The following is a 22,914-nucleotide window of genomic DNA, read 5'->3' as shown; positions in this document are numbered from 1 at the left end:
TTCTGGCCCCAGGTGTGGTTAAATCTCTTGTCACAAGGAGTATGCCCCCATGAGGAAGTGAAAGGTAGAAAGGTTAAAGCAGGCCGAACAAACATAACCAACAAAGCTCGATCTATTCCACCATTAGCATTGTGCAGATATTCCCACATCGACCTGGCAAGTGCCTTCATCATAGAAGTCCAACAGAGAGTTGATATCCAAACAATAGGCAAAAGTGGACAACAATCGTTCTGCACGTCATAGTGCATGATAACTCGGGGTGTTGTAAAGTTTGCACAACATGGGTACCCACACAGCTTACTGATCTACACAAGCAACAGTGCGTGGAGATTGTGACAAAATTCCTGAAACGTTATGATGAAGAAGATCCATGTGTTTAGGAGCAAATTGTCACTGGAGATGAGACCTGGGTGAGTCATAGAGCAAGATACAAATCATGCAGTGGAAACAGCCATCATCTCCAGTAATGAGGAAATTCAGATGACAGCCTTCTGCCAACAAAATCGTGATGATCACCTTTTGTGACGTGAAGAGTCCTATTCTTTAGTCAATCAGTGCCCAGTGCAGCACAATGCTTAGAGAAGCTGAAACCCCTAAAATAGTCTTGCTGCTTCCTGACACCGCATGTCCCCATGCAGCGTCTACAATGGTGGAGGCAGTGCAACATCTGTGGTTTAAACACCTTCCACGTCAACCGTACAGCCCTGATCCAGTACCATAAGGCTTCGGTCGTTTTAAAGAGGCTGTACATGGTTGTAGGCTCAACTCTGATGATGAGGTTAAGGAAGCAGTGCAGACCTGAATTCGGGATCAGACAGAAAGTTGCTTCTCCCATAGAATGAAAAAGTTAGTGGAAAGATTCAAGAAGTGCTCCAGCTTTAGGGAGACAATGTGGAGAAGTGTTAGAACCGTTATTTTCATCTGTTCACAGCTAACGGCATTAAAAGGTAAGTTGACTTTACGTTTTGATTCGCATTCCTATTTGTAGCACACTATCGTGGTCTACCCTAGTAATGGAAATCTTGTCCAAAGCATAAAATGGAATTAGTTTTGCCATTGTCATGTATAGCGGTAGTCCAGTATTATACAGATTGTTTCAATTGAGTAATCTTTTTTTTTTTTTAAACAGAAATTAACGTAACCAACTTTGATACTTTATATTCAAAATTTTGGAGATGCTTAATCTGTTGTGAATAATCATGTAGTTTGCTCATAGCATTACCTAACCCAGGGGTCCTCAATCGCGGTCCTGGAGAGCCGCAGTGGCTGCAGGTTTTTGCTCCAACCCAGTTGCTTAATAAAAAGCACTTATTGCTAAAGTAACACTTCTGCTTCACTTTAGTGATTTTGAGCCCTTATTGCTTAATTTTGTCTTAAACAGCTATTTTAATTGCTCCTTATGAATAACATGCAAATGACAAGAGAGAGTAGCATTTCTCCATTTAGCTTATTTACATTTACACCTGTGTGTATTTATCTGCACTATTGGGTTTAATTAAATACTTGGAAGAGAAAAAAGTGAAGGACTGAGAATTACTCGTCCATTTTAGCCTTCAAATCATTTGCATGATAGAAAGGGAAAGAAAATCTAGGATATGAGAATGACCTGACATGGCAGAGTTAATTTAATTTCATAGCTTGTTAGTGCTTTATTGGCAAGAATTGCTTTCTAATTAAGCAACCAGGTCAGAACAAAAACCTGCAGCCACTGCGGCTCTCCAGGACTGGGATTGAGGACCCCTGACCTAACCCATTAAAATACACTTGGGGGTCTGTAGTACAAAATAGCAAGTAGATGGGGGTTACTCTGAGCTGTTTATTTCCCATTCCGTTGGCCAGAATATGTTCCTAGGCCTATGTAAGGAGTTCTAAGTTTGTTGTAGTCTTTAAACTAGGGGAATAAAATGCAAATAGCAGGAAATAATAAGTTGACAAAGTCATAAATTTAAGTAGAACTCTACAGCTATACAGAGTTATCTGCGGTTAGCCATAACTCACCTTGTGGCACCCGGCGAGTCTTGGATGAAACCTAGAAGTCGTCTTTCTTGGGTGCTGCTGAAAAGTTGTGTTAATGTAGTTCTGTCATGTTTTTTTTTTTTAATTGAGTAACTTAATTACCCATGACACCCCTAATGCGATTAAAAATATGTGTTGGCAGTTCTATCAGTTTCTTGTTTTACATTTTCTGAAGGAAATGCTTTTATCTGAAGTATCTTTTCATTGTTTGGTTTGTTCCTTGCTGAGATGCTATCTTGGACATAAGGTACAGCAAGGGATTTCTTGTGATACTTGAATGTTTTTAGAATGTTTGGATATCCTATACAGTACAATTTTTCTTGTTTTTGAAGTCTATGCTTATTTAGAAAGTGTTGTGATCTTTAATTACTCCTTGTACAGTTCTAGTCATTAATAAAATAGTGATTTACTAAATGCGTTGCTATTTTAAGACTTTCCAAATTGTCAATTTGTTGAACTCTTCCTGAGATTTTATTGAATGGCATAGTGCATTACACCAACGTTTATGAGATGCTCCTAAATGAGCATAAACACTTGGTAAAAACAGCACCTGTAACTAATATAGGCACAGTACCACATTTTCTCATTATGGTTTTTTTTGTTTGTTTTTTTTATGAAGATTAGGGGGCTCCGCCCCCTGCTCTCTTCACTTTCCCGCCCCCATGTTTGGTTTACCGGATATACAATTTAAAGAGTTTGTCATAGGAAATATTACATATGCATTATTTTCACTTTTACTTTAAAACTTTTGTAAAAACAATACTTGTCCTTTATTTCAGGCCCCGGGCGTGGTTACATCTCTTTCTCGCAGGAGGTATAACGCTGCTTGTGTTGTGAAGGGGGTGCAGCTGAACGCACGCTAAGGAGATGCCATCAGATCATTTGCCCGATCATTTCAAAGCCTGTACAGCAGCTGTCCTTTAGCTACTTCGTGTTTTTCCCTATCACATTTTGAAGGAGGGTGGTGGTTAAGGTGGCTGATTGCACGCTAAGGGGAGGCGGTTGGATCATCTGCTGTCTTTCTGCTGCTGGTGAACTGCGTGTTTTGCTTGTCATTTTAAGAGCTGGGAGCACATGATGCGTGTCTGCCAAAAGCAATCCAACAACTGCTAGGTTAGATGTCTGTGGACTTGTTTTAAATGATGGCTCACTGCCTTGTCTCGCGTGACGTTGTAAAAACAATACTTGTCCTTTATTTCAGGCCCTGGGCGTGGTTAAATCTCTTTCTCGCAAGATGTATAACACTGCTTGCATTGTGAAGGGGGGCCGGCTGAACGCACGCTAAGGAGATGCCGTCTGATCATCTGCAGTCTTTCTGTTGCTGCTGCTGCTGTTGCGCTGCCGGTCGATCATTTTAAAGTCTGTACAGCCGCTGTCGTTTTTTGCCACTTCGTGTCTCTGCCGCTCTCGTTGTGAAGAGGGGAGTTAGGGTGGTTGAACACACGCAAGGAGAAATGGTTGGATCATCTGCTGGCTTTCTACTGCTGGCGAGCTGCGTGTTTTGCTTGTAGTTATTTTAAGAGTTGGGAGCAATTTAAAGTGTCTCTCAAGGGATTTCAAATTGTCTTCTGAGAAGATCACGTCTCGTCTCCCTAGTCTGTCTCCCCAAGATTTTTTTTAATAATAGAGAAATGGAGAGACAATATCCTTACACTGGAGTTTTCACATTGTTTCCTGTCCTTACTGAAGCGCATGAAAATACATATGACCTTCACCTACACTAGGCATGAGAGCATCAGTAAAAACAATTTCATGAAGAGACTGTAGTTCTGAAAGCGCATAAAACGCAAGGGAATCTGAGTTAGAAGTATATGTGTACACAGGCCACTGATAGCACTTTCACAGCATAGATAAAAAATATCCTTTAAGGAGCTGCAGCAACTAACCCCCATGTCACATTAACATCCTTAGCATTGCATTTTTCTCAAAAAAATAAAAATGTAAAAGGTGTTTTGATTGAAAATGACATTTTTATTAAATTTCGTCTTTCCACTGTAAAACCTGCAAAACACAAAGTACAAAGTCAGATGTGATATAATAAATTCACAAATAATAATGAGTAATAATAATAATAAATGAATTATAATGACGATGATGCTAAAACCATATTTACTGTTGATGTCTTTTGTGTGGTATATCTTTGAATGTGAAAACTGCTTAGGTGTACATGGTGCAGATTTATTAGAAATACTTTGTTTCACTGACTAAAGACAGATTAATGTCATCATCACTGCTATTGAAAGGCGCCTCAACATCAGTGCTGCTATCACTGTCAAGAGCATGCTGCACCTGGGCTGCTGAAAACGTTTCTTACGAGATGCCTTTGTGAGGCTAGGAGAGAGAATATGCACCTACAACATTGCCCGAGTAGCGCTCGGCCCTGACGCTTATGTAAGGCATGCCCATACCATTGTCCAAGTAGCACTCAAGACTAGCGCTGTAAGCACTTTTACAGCCCAAGTAATCCTTGGGTCTAATGCTCACATGAGACGCATCTATATAGTTGCCTGAGTGACACTCGGGACTAACTCTCAACACTGTTTTCACATGCAAAGTAATGTCTGAGTCCAACACTAAGCAGGTTAATGCTCTGTTTACAGTCGAAGGTGACAGTCTTCAGAACTGGTGATGGGCGTCTTGTCATTAGATAAAAACAAAGCAAATGTTAAAGCAACACACAAAAAGTGTTTAGCGCGATGTTTATTTACAAGAGAACCATTTATAAGCAGTCCACAGCAATCAGAGCACATCTTGCACCAAAAAACATTTGTAAAAGTAACTCAATAGAGAAAATAAATAAATACATGAATGGATGCATGTGTTCATTTGTATCTTTGGTTTATTGCATTGTGCTTTTGTGTTTTTCTCCCTCCTGTAATGTTGTGATCCTGGCTGCATTTTACACCCTTCCATTTAAGCACCTTGTTATTAATTTTGCTGTAGAATGTGCTCCGACTTACTTAACAGGTAAAATAATAAATGTTAATTAGAGGCTATCAACCAAGTTAGTTGCAATAGATGTTCATGAAGCTCTGACTTTTTTTCAATAATGGTAAGGCTGCCAGGCATGGGATTTATCACAAAACTGTGGTGATTTGTCAATAATTTGCCTCTCGGGCATGTGTGACATGCATGTTAGGTGGACTGGCGATGTGACCCTAATGGCGGGGCGGTTGTGTGTGACCCTGCGATGGACGGGCTCTCTGTCCTAAGGATTGTTCCAGTCTCGTGCCCTATGCTTGCGGGGATATGCTCCAGCTCCCCGTGACATTGCTCAGGATTAAGTGGGCTTAGCAAATGGTATTGAATGATACACAAGATTTACTGTTAATTCATTTCTATATAGTAAATTTGATCATACACATTTATTTATTAAGGAAATGCTTTTCTGGAATGATTGCAATCATTTTGTGCCAAGAGTTAATTTTTCACACTTTATGGATTGCGTCGTTCAGGCACTGTCAGTTTAGTTTTGTGCTCAAATGTTTTATTCCCTACTAGGCCCAGATACTCTTAATATCTAAAGCATTGTTATTTAGATCTGTTTGCACCATAAATAGTTTCCGGTCCAGCCCTTTGAAACAGTTAAAACATTGCCTTTGTAGTGCCGTGGTTATTTTGCATAAACCAGGACTTCTGGTATGACTGTATTAGATAAAATTAGACTCCTCCTGTTTTTCTATTTATCTGCCAGGACCTTTGTGACTCAAGTGTATTTTTCTGTCGTAGCAATCATTACATTAGACCAAACATGGAGTCCGTGAGCAGTTAGTGAGTAAAAGACAACAAACAATCCTGGATTTCAGCAATGTGTGAGCTGGAAGGAACAAACTAATTATGTGAAACAAGACCTCTTGGCGATGCCTGATTAAGTGGCCGTCTCTTGTACAGAACTGTAAGCGTAAGGCAAATCTTCTTGTGCAGTTTTTCTGAGGCAGTCATTGGCAAGAAGCCCAGAACTGCATGGAGTTTGCAGAAGGTTAGTGGAGTTAACTCACCCGAGCACGGAACAAGTTGTACTTTGTGCATCAGAAGTTGGATTTATTTAATATTTAATCTTAACACCTTATGCTTTGTACTGATTTTGATCATTTTTTGCACTTGTTTTGTAATTGCAGTTTTTTTGGATTAAATCAGATGAGGGATTAGTTGTTTGGATCCGTCCAGCTATTCTAAAATGTTATTTGAGTGCTCTTGGACAAAGTTTTGCAGATGGAGGAAAGCTGCTTATTCTAACTACACCACCCATAAAATAATGCCAAAACTGATCACTTCCGGCTATGCATAGCCGATTAAAGCAAACAAAATCTACAGTACTAGCTTAACTGTTTTCCACAAGAATATGCATAATTATATTTGGCTACAAAAGAGGTACCAGTATTTTTTAAATATACGCCCACATTTCATTTCACGGTTGTTGCAAGAGACCAGTACATAAAGCAGAACATAATTGTGATTCATAATTATTTCAGGAAAGCAACAATAATTTATTGCAGGTAATACAGAGCATGTTAGAAATCTTTTTGAAAAGAAGTGTTAAAAATCAGGAATGCATGTTCTCTTAGTTTATTGTTGTGGCTTTGAAAGCCAAGAGTTCTGTAAGCAGGAATTTGAACCTGACAGTCGTATTTAAACTGATTGGAAAAACCATTTCACGTAATGTTCATTTAAATACGGTTGGAATCCGGGCAGCATGCCTGAGTTCAGACCCGTCAAATATCGAAGAAGATGCACTTCATCGACATTTGTGACCATTCTTTGTTCCACCAGGCAATGTTGTCATTAAATCTGAGAACAGTTCTGATGTTTAATAGTTTTAAAACTGGCCTGTTAATTTAGGCCATTGTTTTGATTGCAGTCTGAGAAAGTCTTTATAAAATATTAGGTCTTGAAATTTGTTCTGAAATTGTGGATATCCCACACACAATTAGTAGTTCCCACAAATTCTAATTCAATATTTCCCACACGTTTTATTAAGCCTCTTGGGCTTATTTTATATTTATTCCTTACCTGTTACTTAGGAATTCGTTTACTTTTTTGTGTGTACATTTTATTAATCTTACATGCTTAGGATGTCACTATCATGTCACCATTGCTCTTGACTTGAACTTGCAGCTGCTGAATTCAGACCTCACCTGTGTGAATGAGACGTGGGCAGCACATGATGCTCGGTGTTGAAGAAGTGTTAGAAGAAACCTTTTGATAAACTGAAGGCTAAAAACCATCTGAAGTGTATTCTTGCACTCAAATCAAAAAATCAGGAAGTTAAGGAAGACCTTAATTGTTTCCTCAAGTTTATTCAGTGTCATTACTTTTAACTGATAAACTAACTGTTCCCAATTTTTCACTGTACTATAACACTTGAGGACATATTATTTTTTATAAAATGTTTATGGTGAGCTAACTACCTTTAACCCTAAATGTAAAAAATAAAGTTAGTGACACTCAATATTATAAGAAATAATCCTCAAGAATAACTTTCAAGAAAATTGTTTGTGGTTATACCAGTGGCTATGACTGCCACCTCTCTAAATCTAAAAAGGACATTACTTGCGAAAAATAACAAGTTGTAGGACGCTTTTCCCTTTGATGTCATAATGCACCCTTACATTCTTTTATGGTCCTTTAGAATTGTTGTTTGGGTTTTGCAACAGTTTGTGGTAACCTGAAAGTAAACCTGTTATGTTCACTGGCAAATTATTAAAAATAATAGACACAGTCATTCTTAAACCTGCTTACTTGAATTCAGAAAAGGAGGCAGCAATAGCCTATCCTGGCAGCACTGAGGCTCAATGCAGGAAAATGGGCCTGGTCAGGGTACCAGTGCAGCATGATCCACTCATGCACATACTAAACACCCAGTGTGGCCGTTTAACCAAAACTCCAGGCTTTGAGAAAATGAGAGGAAAACTGGAGACCAGATGAAAAGTACAGAGAGACATGGAGAACATGCAAACTTCACATAGACAGTCCGGTGCTGGTATACTGGATCTGTGCTTTGCAGTCTGTAACACAGTGGCACCTAAGCTAAGATCATTTATTTGTACATTTTAAATATGTCAAGTTTGTTAAACTAGCAACATTCAGAAAATTATCCTCTGATGGGAAAAACACTACTGTATGGATTAAAAATAAATGTGTTTTTACATTACAACCTTGATATTATTTTTATTAAAATTATTTGAGATTGGCTGATAACTTTCTCTACTCCAAATATTAAAGCTACTGTTATCACAGAGAATAAGTTGTAACAAAAAGTTGCCTGAAATAATAATCTTGAAGTGCTTTTTAAACTGTGTTTTTTTTTTTTTTGGTTTTTTTTTTTGAACCCTACCCAACAGAGTTCTAAAATCTCTCCTTGAGTTCTGAATATGTACAGTCTAAGATGATCTTGGAATGAGCTGTGGTCTCCATAACATTAAACTGAATGTCGGCATTTTGTGGTGTGGTATTGTAGCAAAGCAGTTTTAGAGAACAGTAGACGAAGAGAATATTGCAGTCGTTGTTACTTGTAAGATGGGCGTACCATGCATTACTGCTTACGAATATTTGGTACATCTGTGTATTTCTATGCCATATTATTGTATATCAGAGTAATGACTAGGCCACCCAAAGAACCTTCAGCTTCTTCGCCTTCTTATTTTGTAATTTTTTCCTTGTACTTTGTACCGTCCATCTTCCATTTTGTCTTGGCAAGTGCCTTAGTCCCAACAGATCAGAAACCGACCCCACCACACAATGCTTACATTCTCTGCGTTTTAGTGCAAGAATGGTGCTCTTTAAATAACTAGATTTTTGGGGGAATTCACCAGACGTTCAGTTTTGCTCATATGGCCACACATCTTGCTTTTGGTCTCATTTGATCACAGGAAGAAAGAAACCTTTGGCCAAAACATAAATGAGTCCTAATGTGGCTTTTTTTTTTTGTTGCCGCTCTCCCTGCGCAATGCAAATTTGTGGATTACGTCTGATATTGTTATGTGCACGCAATGACCAGCCTTTACCATGAAGACCTCTAGCTAAGGGGTCTGGAAAATCAATCCTGGTGGGCTACAGTATAGTGACTGAAGGCTTTTGTTGCAACTCCATTTCTTAATTAGAAGTCAATTCTTGCTGTCAAAGCACAAGAAACATTTTTTTATGCTTTATTGTAGTTTTTCTTGCTTGTTAAAATTTCCCTCCCCTAAATGTTTGTTTTATTTTCCCCCCTGCTTTTAATTTGTCTTTAATAGCAGTGAGATGCAAATGAGAAAGGAGCCAGCAGTTCTGAATCTGACTAGTTTCTGTTTACACCAGTGTGCATTCATCATGAACTATCTGGTGTGATAAAACAATCTAGATGCAAACTAACGAGAAAAAAGTGAAATACTGGGAATTGTTCACTTTGGAACAGAAACCTGCAGCCACAAAGGCCATCCAGGACCCACCTCTGCAGACCCCTGCTCTAGCTTGTCCAATGTTCCCATCAACCTCTTGACATGACAGCCTCTCTAATCAAACTTCCTTCTTCTTGCTTGACCATCCAGGTCAGATGCACAGCATGATCTATGCCAGGATTAGGTGGTGCCTTATGCCTTCCATTTCTTAATGTGTTAGTCTTCACTCTACTCTGTGGGGGTTTTTAAATGTTAGAAATAATTTTTATACCTATCTTGCAACTTCTGCCTTTCCACCACTTGATCTCAAATGCTCTTGAATGACACCTTTTGGTCCATAGTGAATTATTTTCTCTGAAATGCATTTCAAAGCAGTGGAATGCTCTAGAAACTGGTTTTTATTGTGAATTAATCAAAATCAGCACAATTTATCATAAATGGGAGGCAATTCATTTGTTGTGTGATCTATAAGGTTTTCAGTTATGCCTGTGAACATTGATTAGTTCGAGGGGTGTGTTCACTGGTTTTGTTTTAATTTTAATTTTTTTCTTGGCATATGTTGAGTTACTTTGTGCATAAAAAAGGAACAAGTTTAACTGATGTCATTTTCAGAAAGTCATACAAATATTGAAAGGAGATGGTAAATTCCCTGTACCCACTGTAGTCTTTATATTGAATAATGTACTTTATAGAAATTATATAAAAATAGTTCACTATTATTGAAGCTTTCAGTGTTTTTTGAGTGTCAAGTGTTGTCTTATTAAAGCTTCATTTCTCATTTTTTTGCCTTTAACAGAAAGAAGACATAGTTCATCTAGCAATCCTCCCCTTACCCCAACACCCACTTCTGCCTATTCACTCGCCTCCACGCTCCCGAAGAAAACCGTCAGTAGCTACAGCACCAGTCGTCCACCTGCTGGAAACAGCAGTTCGACCAATTCCAAAAGCTCCAAGTTTCCCAAAGAAAAGTTGCATGGAAATAGTGGAAGTAACAGGCCAATGCATCTGCAACACACTGAAAGGATGTAAGTATTTGTTGTTGCTCTTGTACTTCACTATTCTGTACTTACTTTCTGTAGTCTAAAGTATTTAGAATCACATTTTTAGGATGTGCCTTATATCTGAAACGGCAAACCTGAGTAACCTACAGTAATAACCCATTTTGTGCACAACAAGACTCCCGTCTGCTGATAGTATCTGTGTTCAGTGTATTGTAAACTCTCTAATAGAGATTTGACAGTTTAAGATATGAACTTGTGCAAATCGGAGCCGCGACTTGAATCTGGCATTACATGCATGAGCTCACCCTTTCATGCTGTTAGACTGACTCTTGTCATTGTTTTGAATATACAAATGTAATCTGCCAGCTTCTAATACTGTGGCATCACTGTGTCATGACAGATGTAGTTCTCTTTGACAGCCTGTTGCAGATATGGACCAACTGTGCAACAATTAAGTGGTTATTTTCCAGTCCTTTCCAATTTCTTTATAATGATCTGGATGAGAATCTTATTCAGGTATTCAGAATTATTTCAAGGGAATTAATAAAATTGGTTTAACAGAATTAGTTCAGTTAAATAGTGAATAATGTCCTTGTACACCCTGGTTGCAATTATGAAGAGGTGCATTTTATGTCTAAAGACGAGAAGCACAAGGAGTTGTCAGAATCTGAAATAAATGGAGTCATGTGATTGAAGCGCAAGCCTTGCCAACATTTTAAAAGTATCTGGGACACCTTGGCTAATCGAACGAGCTTGATGAGCTGAATTGTCACGTTTTTTTTGTCAGACATCTTATGTTCATTTTTAGTGTCATAATCTTATGTGTGAATTGAAAGGACAGAAAGTGAAAGCAAGCCCTGCCCAGGTTTAAAAAGAAGTTTTAATTTAATCAGTCGCCATGGTTTTTGGGTGTTTTTTTTTTTTTAAGCTTAATAAGTTTTAAGCAATAAGTTACATTGACATTCCAGTGCCATGTAACAGAAGTAGAAGAATTACCTAGGCACTGTATAAAATAAGTGCCCGTTCATGCTTTTAAGAAAGAAAATCTGTTCATTACGATAATTAGGTGATTAACTGATCTTCCTTTGTTTATAGGATGACATTCATGCTCTGTAATGAATTTTTTGGTGTCTATAATTTAGGAGATGCTGTATTTGACATTTTTAGTAACCATTTAGTTCAGTTCTGTTACAGTACAGTTGAGGCATATTATTTTTGAGTATTTGGGGTTTTGAAACAGGAATTATGTGCAGCAATTTTTTCAGCCAAATAAATAAATGTAAATCTAAAAACCACACAATCCCCAATAAAGCCCTTCTCCAGACTGACATTATGGTAAACAGTAGGGACACCAGCAAGCGAAAAGAAAAGTACCTGTGAGCAACTATAATTTATAAACCAGCAAATGCAGCTTCTTCACTCTTCAGTTAAACGTAATAGATCACTGACTTGATATATCGTCCTGATTTTCAGGTTTGAGCAGTTAATTTGAACTAATACATGAAAATATTGAATAACAGAGTGCTTAAAAAACTGGAAAGTTGTGGACTTTCACATTAAAAAAAATCTAATCATGGAATATCCCTAAAAGCTACTCATTTGGTTAAAGGCCCTTCAGAGGTTTAGAGTAATTTTCTAAGCTGCTTTGTTCTTAAATAAGCACTTAAATAATCTTATCATGAAAAATATCTGAACTTTAGTCCAAAAAGGATCATCACCAGTGCTAGATGTAAGGAATGGAACTCATTTAATGGTAAAAGTCATCCCTGGCAAGTGCTCAACCTGCTTAACACTGGCTAGAAGACTAAAATTGCAATGTTGTGCTTCAGGAAGACCAAACATTCAAATCTAGGGCAGGAGTTTGCTTCTGCAATTAAAATTTTAATATCTGTAAACTGAGTAAAGGAAGCATTCAAAAGACATTAAAGGGCAAAAACACTGCAAGCTAAAGAAAATGTACACCATTAGTCTGATGATGAAAAACTTCTTTTGGTCACAGTCAGGCCTTCTGTTATCCCCAAAAGCAGCAACAAGTCTAGTGAATCAGCACTGCCTAGCAAGCTGACACCAACCCAGTACCACCTCCATAATGGACATGGTCCCATTCATTTCCAGTGAAATGTGGAAATGTGTACAGGCATGTTAGTTGTATCTAAATATCAAGTAAATTGTGGTGTTTGTGCTGTTATTGTGTTTAAAATTTTAAACCCTTATTGTGTTTAAAATTTTAAACCCTAGCAAATATAAATATTACCATAAATTAGTCTTCACCAGATAGTGTCATTTTTACAGTTAACACCCCCTTGCATAGGTGCTATTATTTAAGGCCCACTGATCCCAGCCTGGATATTAAATGTAACATATTGAGGAACTGAGATACTGACTTTACAGACAATTTTGCCTTTGAATGATTATGCTCTTTAAATTGTTTTGCTGTTACCTATAGTGTGCATTTAAATTTGATCAAAGTTATGTTTTTATATGTATAGATTCCATAATTTCTCTTTTCAGAATGACTCCTCCAGTTAAAGCCGAGAAGATGCATCAGAATCCAAAGGTAGATGGTACATCTTTAAAAACTGTTCCCGGTTCCACTGTGAGTTCCTCGATAAAGCCAGGCCTTAATTGCCCCTCAATACCAAAGCCACCCATGTTGTCTCCTGGACAGATTCCCAATGGAAAAGGTCCATTGTCAACTCCAGATAAAAAACAGGATGATAATGCCAGTAGTAAAAAACAGTTATACAAAAGATTGCCAGGTAAGTTCCAAGTATGACTAAAACCATTTTATCTGCATATGTTAAACCTTTTGTGTAGTAATTTACTGGGAATAAAAAAAAAAAAAACTACTATCAGATAGTTTTGTCCTTAGTAAATTGCCCTGATAAAGATTTTTTTTTGTCCTTCTCACTTTTTTTTTCATTGAAATGTTATGAATCAGCCATTCCAATTATTCTCTTTAGATGCTGCCTTTTGTCTTTATACTTTTATTTCCAAACCTACAATTGCACAGGCACTCTGCAAGGTGTTAAGCATGTATAAATGACCAACTGCTTAGACATTACTTTACACTTGCGCTAATAACACAAAATAGCCATTGTTTAAACAAAAATAATTATTTAAAGACCAACAAGTAAAGCTTTCTTGTCTTTTTTTCATTTTTCTTTGTCATTTCACCTGTGGTCACTTCTGTAACTCTCAGAAATTCTGTAACATCTTTGTCTGCTCAGAGTTACCTTGAAATGGTCAATTATCACCAAATTCTATACAAAGCTTTCTACAAAAATACTTGTTGGATCTCAAGCTGAATAGGTAAAGTGTCTAGTTCAGTCCCACTTGCTACTTTTGAGTGTGATCTCAAATAACTTGCCTTCTGTGGTGTAAGTCTTCATTTACCTGTGTAATAAATTCTGTATATGCAGTTTGTTTTGTACCTTGTATTATGTTGACTATTTTATAAATTTGCTTTTATCAGAGCGTGAATTTAACCCTGATATTCACTGTGGAGTTGTGGACCAGGAAACAAGAAAGACTTGCACAAGATCCCTTACATGCAAGGTTGGTGTCCTAATTGCTGAGTTGACTGGTAGTGATATTTAATACATTTTTATTCTTAATGATTCACAGTATGAGTCTAATATGGTTGGGCCAGATTTCTGTAGCCGTTTACATTATTTTACTCAAATGACATGCTAAATACATAAATATTTTTAAAGTATGATTTCTTCATATTGTGTCTCTTACATGTTTGATCATATTATAGGCACATTCCTTAAGCCAGCGAAGAGCAGTGCTGGGTCGAAGAAAGCGTTTTGATCTCTTATTAGCTGAGCACAAAAGTAAAACCCGGGATAAAGACCCTCATCGAGCCTCAGAGCATGCTTCGCCAGCAACCCCTCTCAGGGAACCTCATCCCCCCACTTCACGGGCCACACTGGATATGCATCCAAACTCTCATGGAAGTGCATCTGAAAGCAAGCTTTCTACACCTAACAAACCCAGATCTCATAATCCGAGTCTTCCGAGGTGAGTGCCTTAGTAGGTGCAAGCATTGAGCTTTGGCAAACTGTTATTGAGTCATAGAGTTGCACCGTTCAATCCGCCATTGCACAGAATATGCTATTATGTTTAGTAATGTCTGCTTCCTGGTAGGTTGTGTATGTGAAGAACATAGCTTTACTAACTGTGGTGTGGCCTAAGAAAAGGTTGGAGCAAACTTACAAAATGCAGAAGTTGGGGGAGTGCCCAATACTTGGGGTCATTACAGATGGACTTAGAATTCAGACCTGGGCAGATAAGTGCCAGATGAAATCTAATGTGTATTAATGAAACATCTAATACTTTACATTTAATATTAATTGTTACATATAATTTCATGAGGAGTAGCTTTTGAAATTTTAAATTATATGTTATGAGAAGGTCTTGGGTTTTATAGTGGACTTACTGCTGTCTTCATCTGGAAGTAATTAAGGAGCCTAATATGATGGAGGGAATCAAATACAAATCAGAGGTGGTTATTAAGCGAATCAGTGTACTTGAGAGGCCTCATCTAGAATGCCATGTGCAGTTTTGGTTGATATATTATAAAAGATATAATCGTTTTTTGTTTTTCTCTTCTCCCCCTCTCCTCATTCTCACACTGTAGTCCTGTAATAAGATGAAATCTCAGAGAATAAGAGATAACAAGACAATTAGTAGAATGGATGTCAACTGTTACTTTTAAAATTTAGTTCTTCAGTGAGAAATTTGTGGCACAGATGCAAGCTGATGATGTAAAATTTTGCAAAAACAATGCATTTCTTTAGCAAAATGTAAAGGAATAGGGATTGACAAGATTTACGACTGAGTGGCCTTGTTCAAAATGTTCTTAAGCCCTTATGTAGAGCAACACATTTTGAGGCTTTGGCTTAGTGTTTTTTAATATAGTCCTAAGCCAATTGGTTGTACAGTTCATCCTTCAGTGATTTGTGAGATGTACTACAGTGTGCAGAGTATTAGCCAATGTTTTGTTGAAAAAAAAAAAAAATAAAGGTCTAACGGAAGATCTTTAGCTGCTAATCAGCTGACAGTCAGCATGGGGTCAGAAGGGGGAGGTCGTGTTTTACTAACATGTTGGAATTCTATGAGGAGGCAACAAAAGGATACGATCAAAGTGGAGCTTATGATATTATTTATCTGGACTTTCAGAAAGCATTTGATAAGGTGCCACATGAGAGGTTGGGCATCAAGTTAAAAGAAGTGGGAATTCAGGGTGATGTTTTTAGATGGGTGCAGAATTGGCTCAGACACAGGAAGCAGAGGGTGATGGTGCGAGGAACCTCATCAGAACTGGCCGATGTTATGAGTGGTGTTCCACAGGGGTCAGTGCTAGGGCCGCTGCTATTTTTAATATATATAAATGTTTTAGATAGGAATATAAGTAACAAGCTGGTTAAGTTTGCAGATGATACCAAGATAGGTGGATTAGCAGATAATTTGGAATCCGTTATATCATTACAGAAGGACTTGGATAGCATACAGGCTTGGGCAGATTTGTGGCAGATGAAATTTAATGTCAGTAAATGTAAAGTATTACACATAGGAAGTAAAAATATTAGGTTTGAATACACAATGGGCGTCGAAAAATCGAGTACACCTTATGAGAAGGATTTAGGAGTCATAGTGGACTCCAAGCTATCAACTTCAAACAGTGTTCAGAAGCCATTAAGAAGGCTAACAGAATGTTAGGTTATATAGCACGATCTGTGGAGTACAAGTCCAAGGAGGTTATGCTCAACCTTTATAATGCACTGGTGAGGCCTCATCTTGAGTACTGTGTGCAGTTTTGGTCTCCAGGCTACAAAAGGACATAGCAGCACTAGAAAGGTCCAGAGAAGAGCGACTAGGCTGATTCCAGGTCTACAGGGGTTGAATTATGAGGAAAGATTAAAGAGCTGGGCCTTTACAGTTTAAGCAAAAGAAGATTAAGAGGTGACATGATTGAAGTGTTTAAAATTATGAAGGGAATTAGTCCAGTGGATCGAGACTTGTATTTTAAAATGAGCTCATCAAGAACACGGGGACACAGTTGGAAACTTGTTAAGGGTAAATTTCGCACAAACATTAGGAAGTTTTTCTTTACACAAAGAACGATAGACACTTGGAATAAGTTACCAAGTAGTGTGGTAGACAGTAAGGCGTTAGGGACTTTCAAAACTCGACTTGATGTTTTCTTGGAGGAAGCAAGTGGATAGGACTGGCGAGCTTTGTTGGGCTGAATGGCCTGTTCTCGTCTAGATTGTTCTAATTCTAATGACTCCATCCCCTTTGTAGTTCCCTTTCAGAGTTTTGAGGGATAACTTGATGATGATGATGATGATAATAATACACTTTATTTATATAGTGTCTTTCCCATGCTCAGGGTACTTCAGAGTCACAGAAAGAAGAGCATTGTATTATGCAACATTGGATACAAGTTTTCTATATAGAACACTAGAACAGATAGGATATACAAAGCAATAAATAGAGTAAAGAGAATAAAATCAGAGTAAAATACTAAATTCAATACTAAAAGCCTAACAAAAAACTAACGTAATTAGAGACACACACACATTGTTCTGAGCATTTGGACAGAGAGGTAAACTAAAAGAAATGCCAGTGTTAGGTTAAGTTAGACACCTTCCTGAACAGATGAGTTTTAAGTTGTTTTCTTAAAAGAATGAATTGAGTCAGCTGATGTCAATTTTGGTAGGTCATTCCACAGTCGGGTTGTTCTGTGGATGAAGGCCCTGTCACCCAAAGAGGGCAGGTAAGTGTGGAGTATAAACAAGATTGCCAGAATCGGAGGACATTAGTAGGCAAATGGGAGCAGAGTGATGGAGAAGGTCACTGATGTAGTTGGGTGCAAGGCTATTTAAAGTGTTGTACTTTATTAATAGAATTTTATATTCAATCCTGTAAGACACAGAAAGCCAGTGAAGGAGAAGTAGGATGGGCGTTATGTGCTTGCTGTTGCTGGTTCGTGTAAGGATTCTCTCAGCAGTTTTGAATCAACTGGAGCTGTGATATAAGATTAGCAGGGGCACCTGGCAGAAGGGAGTCACAATAATCAATGTGGGATGTGATTAAAAGCATGGACAAGTTTCTCAGCATTAGAAAAGGAGAGGAATGAGCGAACACTGCATATTTTACAGAGGTGAAAGTAAGAAAGTTTCTTAATGTGGTTTATGTGGGTGGAATAAGAAAGGGAGGAATCAAAAATGATACCAAGATTCCTTGCATTAGAAGGAGGTGTGATGAGATCACAGTCAAGAGTGACTGAAAAGTTAAGTTGCACTTTAGTGCCAATTTGCAGGAGTTCAGTTTTATTGCAGTTTAATTTTAAAGAATTCTGCTCCATACAGGTTTGAATTTCAATGAGGAATGTTGTGAGCTGAGAAAGCTCTGATGAAGTTTCACTTTTAACAGTGAAACAGAGTTGAATGTCATCTGCATAAAAATGAGAACCCAGTCCAAAGCTACAAATATGGCCAGGAGGAAGCATATACATAGATATAGAAAAGCTGAGGACAGAGCCCCGAGGAACTCCTTGTGTGACTGGCACTGAGCTGGATCTGCCGTTTCCAAGACTGATCGAAGTGGTTTGAAACCCATGCCCCAACACATACCATGAGGAAAGAGTATGTGCCATATAATAAATAGACTGGCAGCACAATTGCCTTTGTGCCTATTGCTATATACAGTAATTTAGACTCCCTCTGTCTGCTGCACTGTACAGTTTTTAAAAAAAAAAAGGATACATAGGTAAATCGGTTAACAAGAACCTGGGAAGTAAATACTGTTATCCTGTCTGACGTGACCTAAAGGCTGATTAATACCTTAATATCTGTTGAGCCTACACAGTAGTCTGTGTTGCGCTGAAAGCTAGTTGGTGGTGTTTGCAACACACACAAAAAGCGAATAATCCATTAAAGTGCAGGACGTTTTTGCCTTCCAGGATTACCTTTCCATATTTTCTTACATAGCCAAACGTATTTGTGCTCACATTTTCCCACTTTTTCATACTATCGCAGACTTCCACACTGTTGTGGCCAGTTTATGGCATGAAATATCAGCTGTCATCTAACTGTCTTTATAGTGAATAAAATGTGAATGTAAATGTGAGTAATAAATAATAAATGCAAAGTCTTTTCTCAATCTGATCCATATTTACTTGAGAATAGCGTAAGGTGAACAGAAATGCATTTCAAGAAATTCGTAGTTAACAGTCTGCCCAATCAGAGTCGTAGGATCTGCCTCAACATGATGCCTTGCCACATTTTTGAGGAGGTGTGCAGCAGGCTACACTGTGGTCTTTTTGCAAAAGTATAAATAAGAACAAAGTCAAAATTTTGATTCTTACTGCTAATTTAAAAACATGTGAAGCCCTAAATCAGTATTTTAAATACTTAAAGTTAACTAGTATATTTGAAAAGATGGCAGATGTTGTTTTAATTCCTCTTCTGTTTTAGAGTCCTAAAAATGGTGAATTTAGATTCACCAAATGTTTTGATTTTATGCCAGTTCCTGTCAGTTTTCATGTTTAGATATGTCTAAAACCGCTACCACTAGTGTCCTGTTTCAGTTTTAAGCAATATCATGAATCAGTTTAAAGTGTGTTGGTGGAAATAGATGCAGGCTGACAGTGTGAAACAACTTAGGTTGTGTTTCTTTCAGGTAATTCCTTTTTTCTTTATATTTGCATGCAGGTCTCTTGTCTGTCCTACCCAGGGTGTTGGAAATGTTTCTAATGACTTGACATTGGCCCAGGAGTCACCCCATCATTCTACACCAGCGGTTGATGTAGCATCACGCCTGTCAAGTGATGAGGGGGAGAATGAAGAGGAACCAACCGAAAAGCTTGACTGCCACTATTCAGGATATCATCCTCGACCCGCAGCGGTAAGGGATTTTAATTATTTAGCAGGGGTAGAAAAGGTTCATTTTGTTAATTTACAAAATAATGTTTTGTTAGCACAGCATGTACTGATGCTAAATGATGCTAGTTTGTTGGGTTCTTGAACATACAGCTGAGATTGCCTTGTGTAATTTCTGAACTCTTCTGTTAATTTAAGCAACTAAAGTCCACAAGACAAAATAATTAATGAATTGATACAAACTTTTTGAACTTCTACAATCATATAAGCATTCATTCCGTCGAGGTTTTACATCATAGAACATTACATATCTTTAAAGCTGTTGGCTTCATTTTTTTTTTTTTTAGTTTTTATTATTTTTGAGTGAAAGTGAACGACTAATGTAGCCTTCTTAAATAGTAGAATAGAATTTACTATAGAGAGAGACCACAAGAAATTTAGTCAGTCTTTATAAAGCGGTTTGTTACTATTTGAGATAAAAAAAAAAAATGGAGTGAGGTTTGCTGCTATAGAATTTCCCAATTTTACTAGGCAGCACATGCATGTGCAGTCGGATTCTGACATGAATTATATTTCTCAGTCTACATTGGTTACTATGAAACAGAAGTCTTGGTACTATTATATTTTTTTATTTGCTTTATGGTATACACGGCTACTGCCAAAACTGTATACCAGAAATCCATTGTTTTAGAAGAAATTGAGAACCAGGTACTGGTAAGGTGGTATTTTGTTTCATTGATGAAGAGTAATATCTATCTCCCTTCCCAGCATTTGATTGCAGTAATCTGTGTTTATTGATTCCTATAAGAATGGGATCAAGACATTGAAGGATTTTTGAGTTATTTGTGCAGGGGACTGTGGCTTTTACTCCTTGCAGATTTAAGGTTTTATTCACTGTATGTCTCCATATTCCAAACTAGTTCTTTCACATATTATGGATACACTACTATTAAGGATTCATATAGATAAAAAGAAGTTGTTGCTAAATTTCCTGCATGTCTATAAAACAACTCATCCACTGAATGAGTGGAAAGGTCTATGTTCACAACCAAAGATGAGTGGAAAGCACTCTAGAGCACCATTTGTAAGAGTGCACTACATACACTTCACTAAACTTAGACTTTCTAAAATTACCCAGGATTGCACTAGAAGCACTTAGGTTCTTGAGGCTTCATTAACCATATGTTTTGGCTCTATTCTCAACTCAGATTGTACTCCTCTATTTTTACTGTACTATGAGATGCTCAAGGCCTTCATCCTCCTATCACCCTCTTTCAGGTTATCCTGCATAATACACCCCTTTTGCTTTAGTATTTGTTCTGGAGGGGATTAAGGAGTTTGTCAGTTTGTTTGTTTTTTTTATCCTTTTTGTTCTAGATCTGCACTTTCGGAAGCCGACATATTGGGAGAGGATGTTATGTCTTTGACAGACGGTGGGAGCGAATTCGCTGTGCACTTAATTCAATGGTGGACAAGTATGTTAATTCTCAAATGTGGAAGTGAGTTGTCAAATCTTTTTTTAATGTACTGTATCTTTGTATTTTTTCTTTGAATTTTATATACATCAAGTATTTAATACGCATCAGAGATTCTCTTGTCAAAGTATTTATGATCTCTTACTAAGTGTACAGTATTTTAGTGCTGAAATTGCACCTTTATGTTGAGAAAACCATGTCCTCATTCACTCATTTCTTATATTTTTTTTTAATGTACTTTATATTTTATAGCAGTTAATTTGATTTGAAATGCTTTAGATAGTAAATATTTTACATTCAATAATGAATTTTCTTGCTTTGGTTTTTTCTGTAGAAAAATTCCTCCAGCTTCAGAGAACAGTATGTCAACACCAGCACCACACAGGACAAGCACAAACTCTTTGCCTATGTTGCACTGCAGTGTGAATGCCACTGGATATTTGTGCTCCAGCCCAGTAATGTCTCCTCCAGTGCTGGTGTCTCCACCTTACACACAAGCTTGTGACAACAAATCAATTTTGTCTTATGGGACTACTTTAAATGCCCATAGTTCCCCTATGGGCTCTTCAGAGCAGACTGTGTATACTTTGCATTCAAGGCAAGTGTCTTCATCGCCCCAAATGCCTTCAGGACATTCAGCAGTAACTTCCTCAGTATCCAGCAAACCTCAGAAATCCAAATCCAGCAGCAAGTCTTTTCGATCTAAGGAGTCCCCTGCCACAGTCACAAACTGTAATAGTAACAGCTCTGCAAAGAAGAGGAAAAGCAGCTCCCCTCTCCCAGCTTATTCATCTTCCCATTCTGCTGAGACAGCGTCATACAGAAAAAACTGTGCTTTGAACTCTGGTGGCTCAGGGAGTTCTTATCACTCTTTTGTGCCCTCGTCTGCACACAGCAGTGTGCACAATGCCAGCCTCAACTGTACTAATAAAGCAAACTCACTTGGCCTCAGACATGATCAATCAGGGAGGGGCCCTCCGTCAGGAAGCCCTGCAGAATCAATAAAACGTATGAGCGTAGTCATGAACAGCAGTGATTCCACTCTTTCACTTGGACCTTTTGTTCACCAGTCTGTTGAGCAAAGCATGAACTCTCATGCCAACTTTTCTCACTCGCATGTTCCCATAGACAAGTTGGAAGGTAAAAAGCGGAAAGGCTCTCCGGCCTCCAGCAGTATAAACAGCACCAGACCTACCAAGATGGCCAAATCACCCACAGTAAACAACATCCACACAAAGCACACCCGTGCCATCCCAGGAACACAGGGTCTTCCAAGCAATTCACTTTTGCAGCAGGTATGCATATCCTACTTCACAATTTAGTAGCTGAATTTTGTTTGTTTGCATTAATTTGTACAGCACCAGCAAACCTAATGAAAAGTGTTTAGAATTATGAAGAGATTGAGTGCAGTGGATCTCAGATATTTAAAATAAATTCTTTAACAAGAACATGAGGACTATGGACTGACTTTGCACAAATGTTACAGATATTTTCCTCACATAAAGATCCACAGACCTGTGAAATAAGTGACCAAGTAGTGTTGTACAAAGTGAGACATTAGGGATCTGCACGACTCACCTTGATGAATTTTGTGTGCGTTTTTAGGGGAATGTCATTGGTGAGCTTGTTTGGCTGAATGACCTGTTCTCATCCCAACTGTTCAAAGAAGAAAAAACCTTGCACTGTGGACTTGCTTGTGATTGCAGATAGGACCCGAGTGTCTTCAAGCTAGTATTTAGGAAGAAGCACTTTCCTAGAAGATTAATTTTTTACATTTTTTTAATTCCAAATTTTCTCTTTCAGAATGATAATAAATTGCAAATCTCATAACATTTTAAATAGATTGTGTACCGATTAATTTGACTAACCTCCCTGTTTTTAAACAGTGAAAGTTTGGCTTTGCATACAGTTTCATGAAAACTAACACTAAAACACATATTTAGGTGACAATTTCACAAATCGGGAAACACAAAACTGACTTAAAACAAGGAGTACGGCTCTCTATAATGACTCGTTCTCACTTACGTGATTACCTGTGCGCTTTGCAGCAGCTGCATAATGCAAGTAGTCTGTTGCACACCTGTCGAATCAATTCTATTTATATTTCTCATTACTGTCTAGGTGCAGTGCATTTTTGGGTTGTGGGTGTTTG

The 22,914-nt window shown here is 37.9% G+C and overlaps 1 protein-coding gene across 4 annotated transcripts in view; it reads left to right on the top strand.

Moving 5' to 3' along the window:
- Nucleotides 1–22,914, top strand: part of LOC120540178 (ataxin-7) — an 86,234-nt gene that overhangs the window by 61,623 nt on the left and 1,697 nt on the right. For 3 of the 4 annotated variants that reach the window (XM_039770730.1, XM_039770727.1, XM_039770728.1), the window contains 7 exons: nt 10,189–10,417; nt 12,905–13,152; nt 13,869–13,951; nt 14,157–14,419; nt 19,120–19,312; nt 20,665–20,786; nt 21,097–22,057. In XM_039770730.1, coding sequence (XP_039626664.1) covers nt 10,189–10,417; nt 12,905–13,152; nt 13,869–13,951; nt 14,157–14,419; nt 19,120–19,312; nt 20,665–20,786; nt 21,097–22,057 — 2,099 coding nt within the window. Of the gene's footprint in view, nt 1–5,786; nt 5,996–10,188; nt 10,418–12,904; nt 13,153–13,868; nt 13,952–14,156; nt 14,420–19,119; nt 19,313–20,664; nt 20,787–21,096; nt 22,058–22,914 lie in introns of those variants that run through there. The other variant, XM_039770731.1, reaches the window with a different exon arrangement.

This window comes from Polypterus senegalus, chromosome 12 (genome assembly GCF_016835505.1).
Source record: "Polypterus senegalus isolate Bchr_013 chromosome 12, ASM1683550v1, whole genome shotgun sequence".
Classification (NCBI taxonomy): Eukaryota; Metazoa; Chordata; class Cladistia; order Polypteriformes; family Polypteridae; genus Polypterus; species Polypterus senegalus.
The sequence above is the reverse complement of the archived record's forward strand: the minus strand, read 5'-3'. Positions and strand labels throughout refer to the sequence as shown.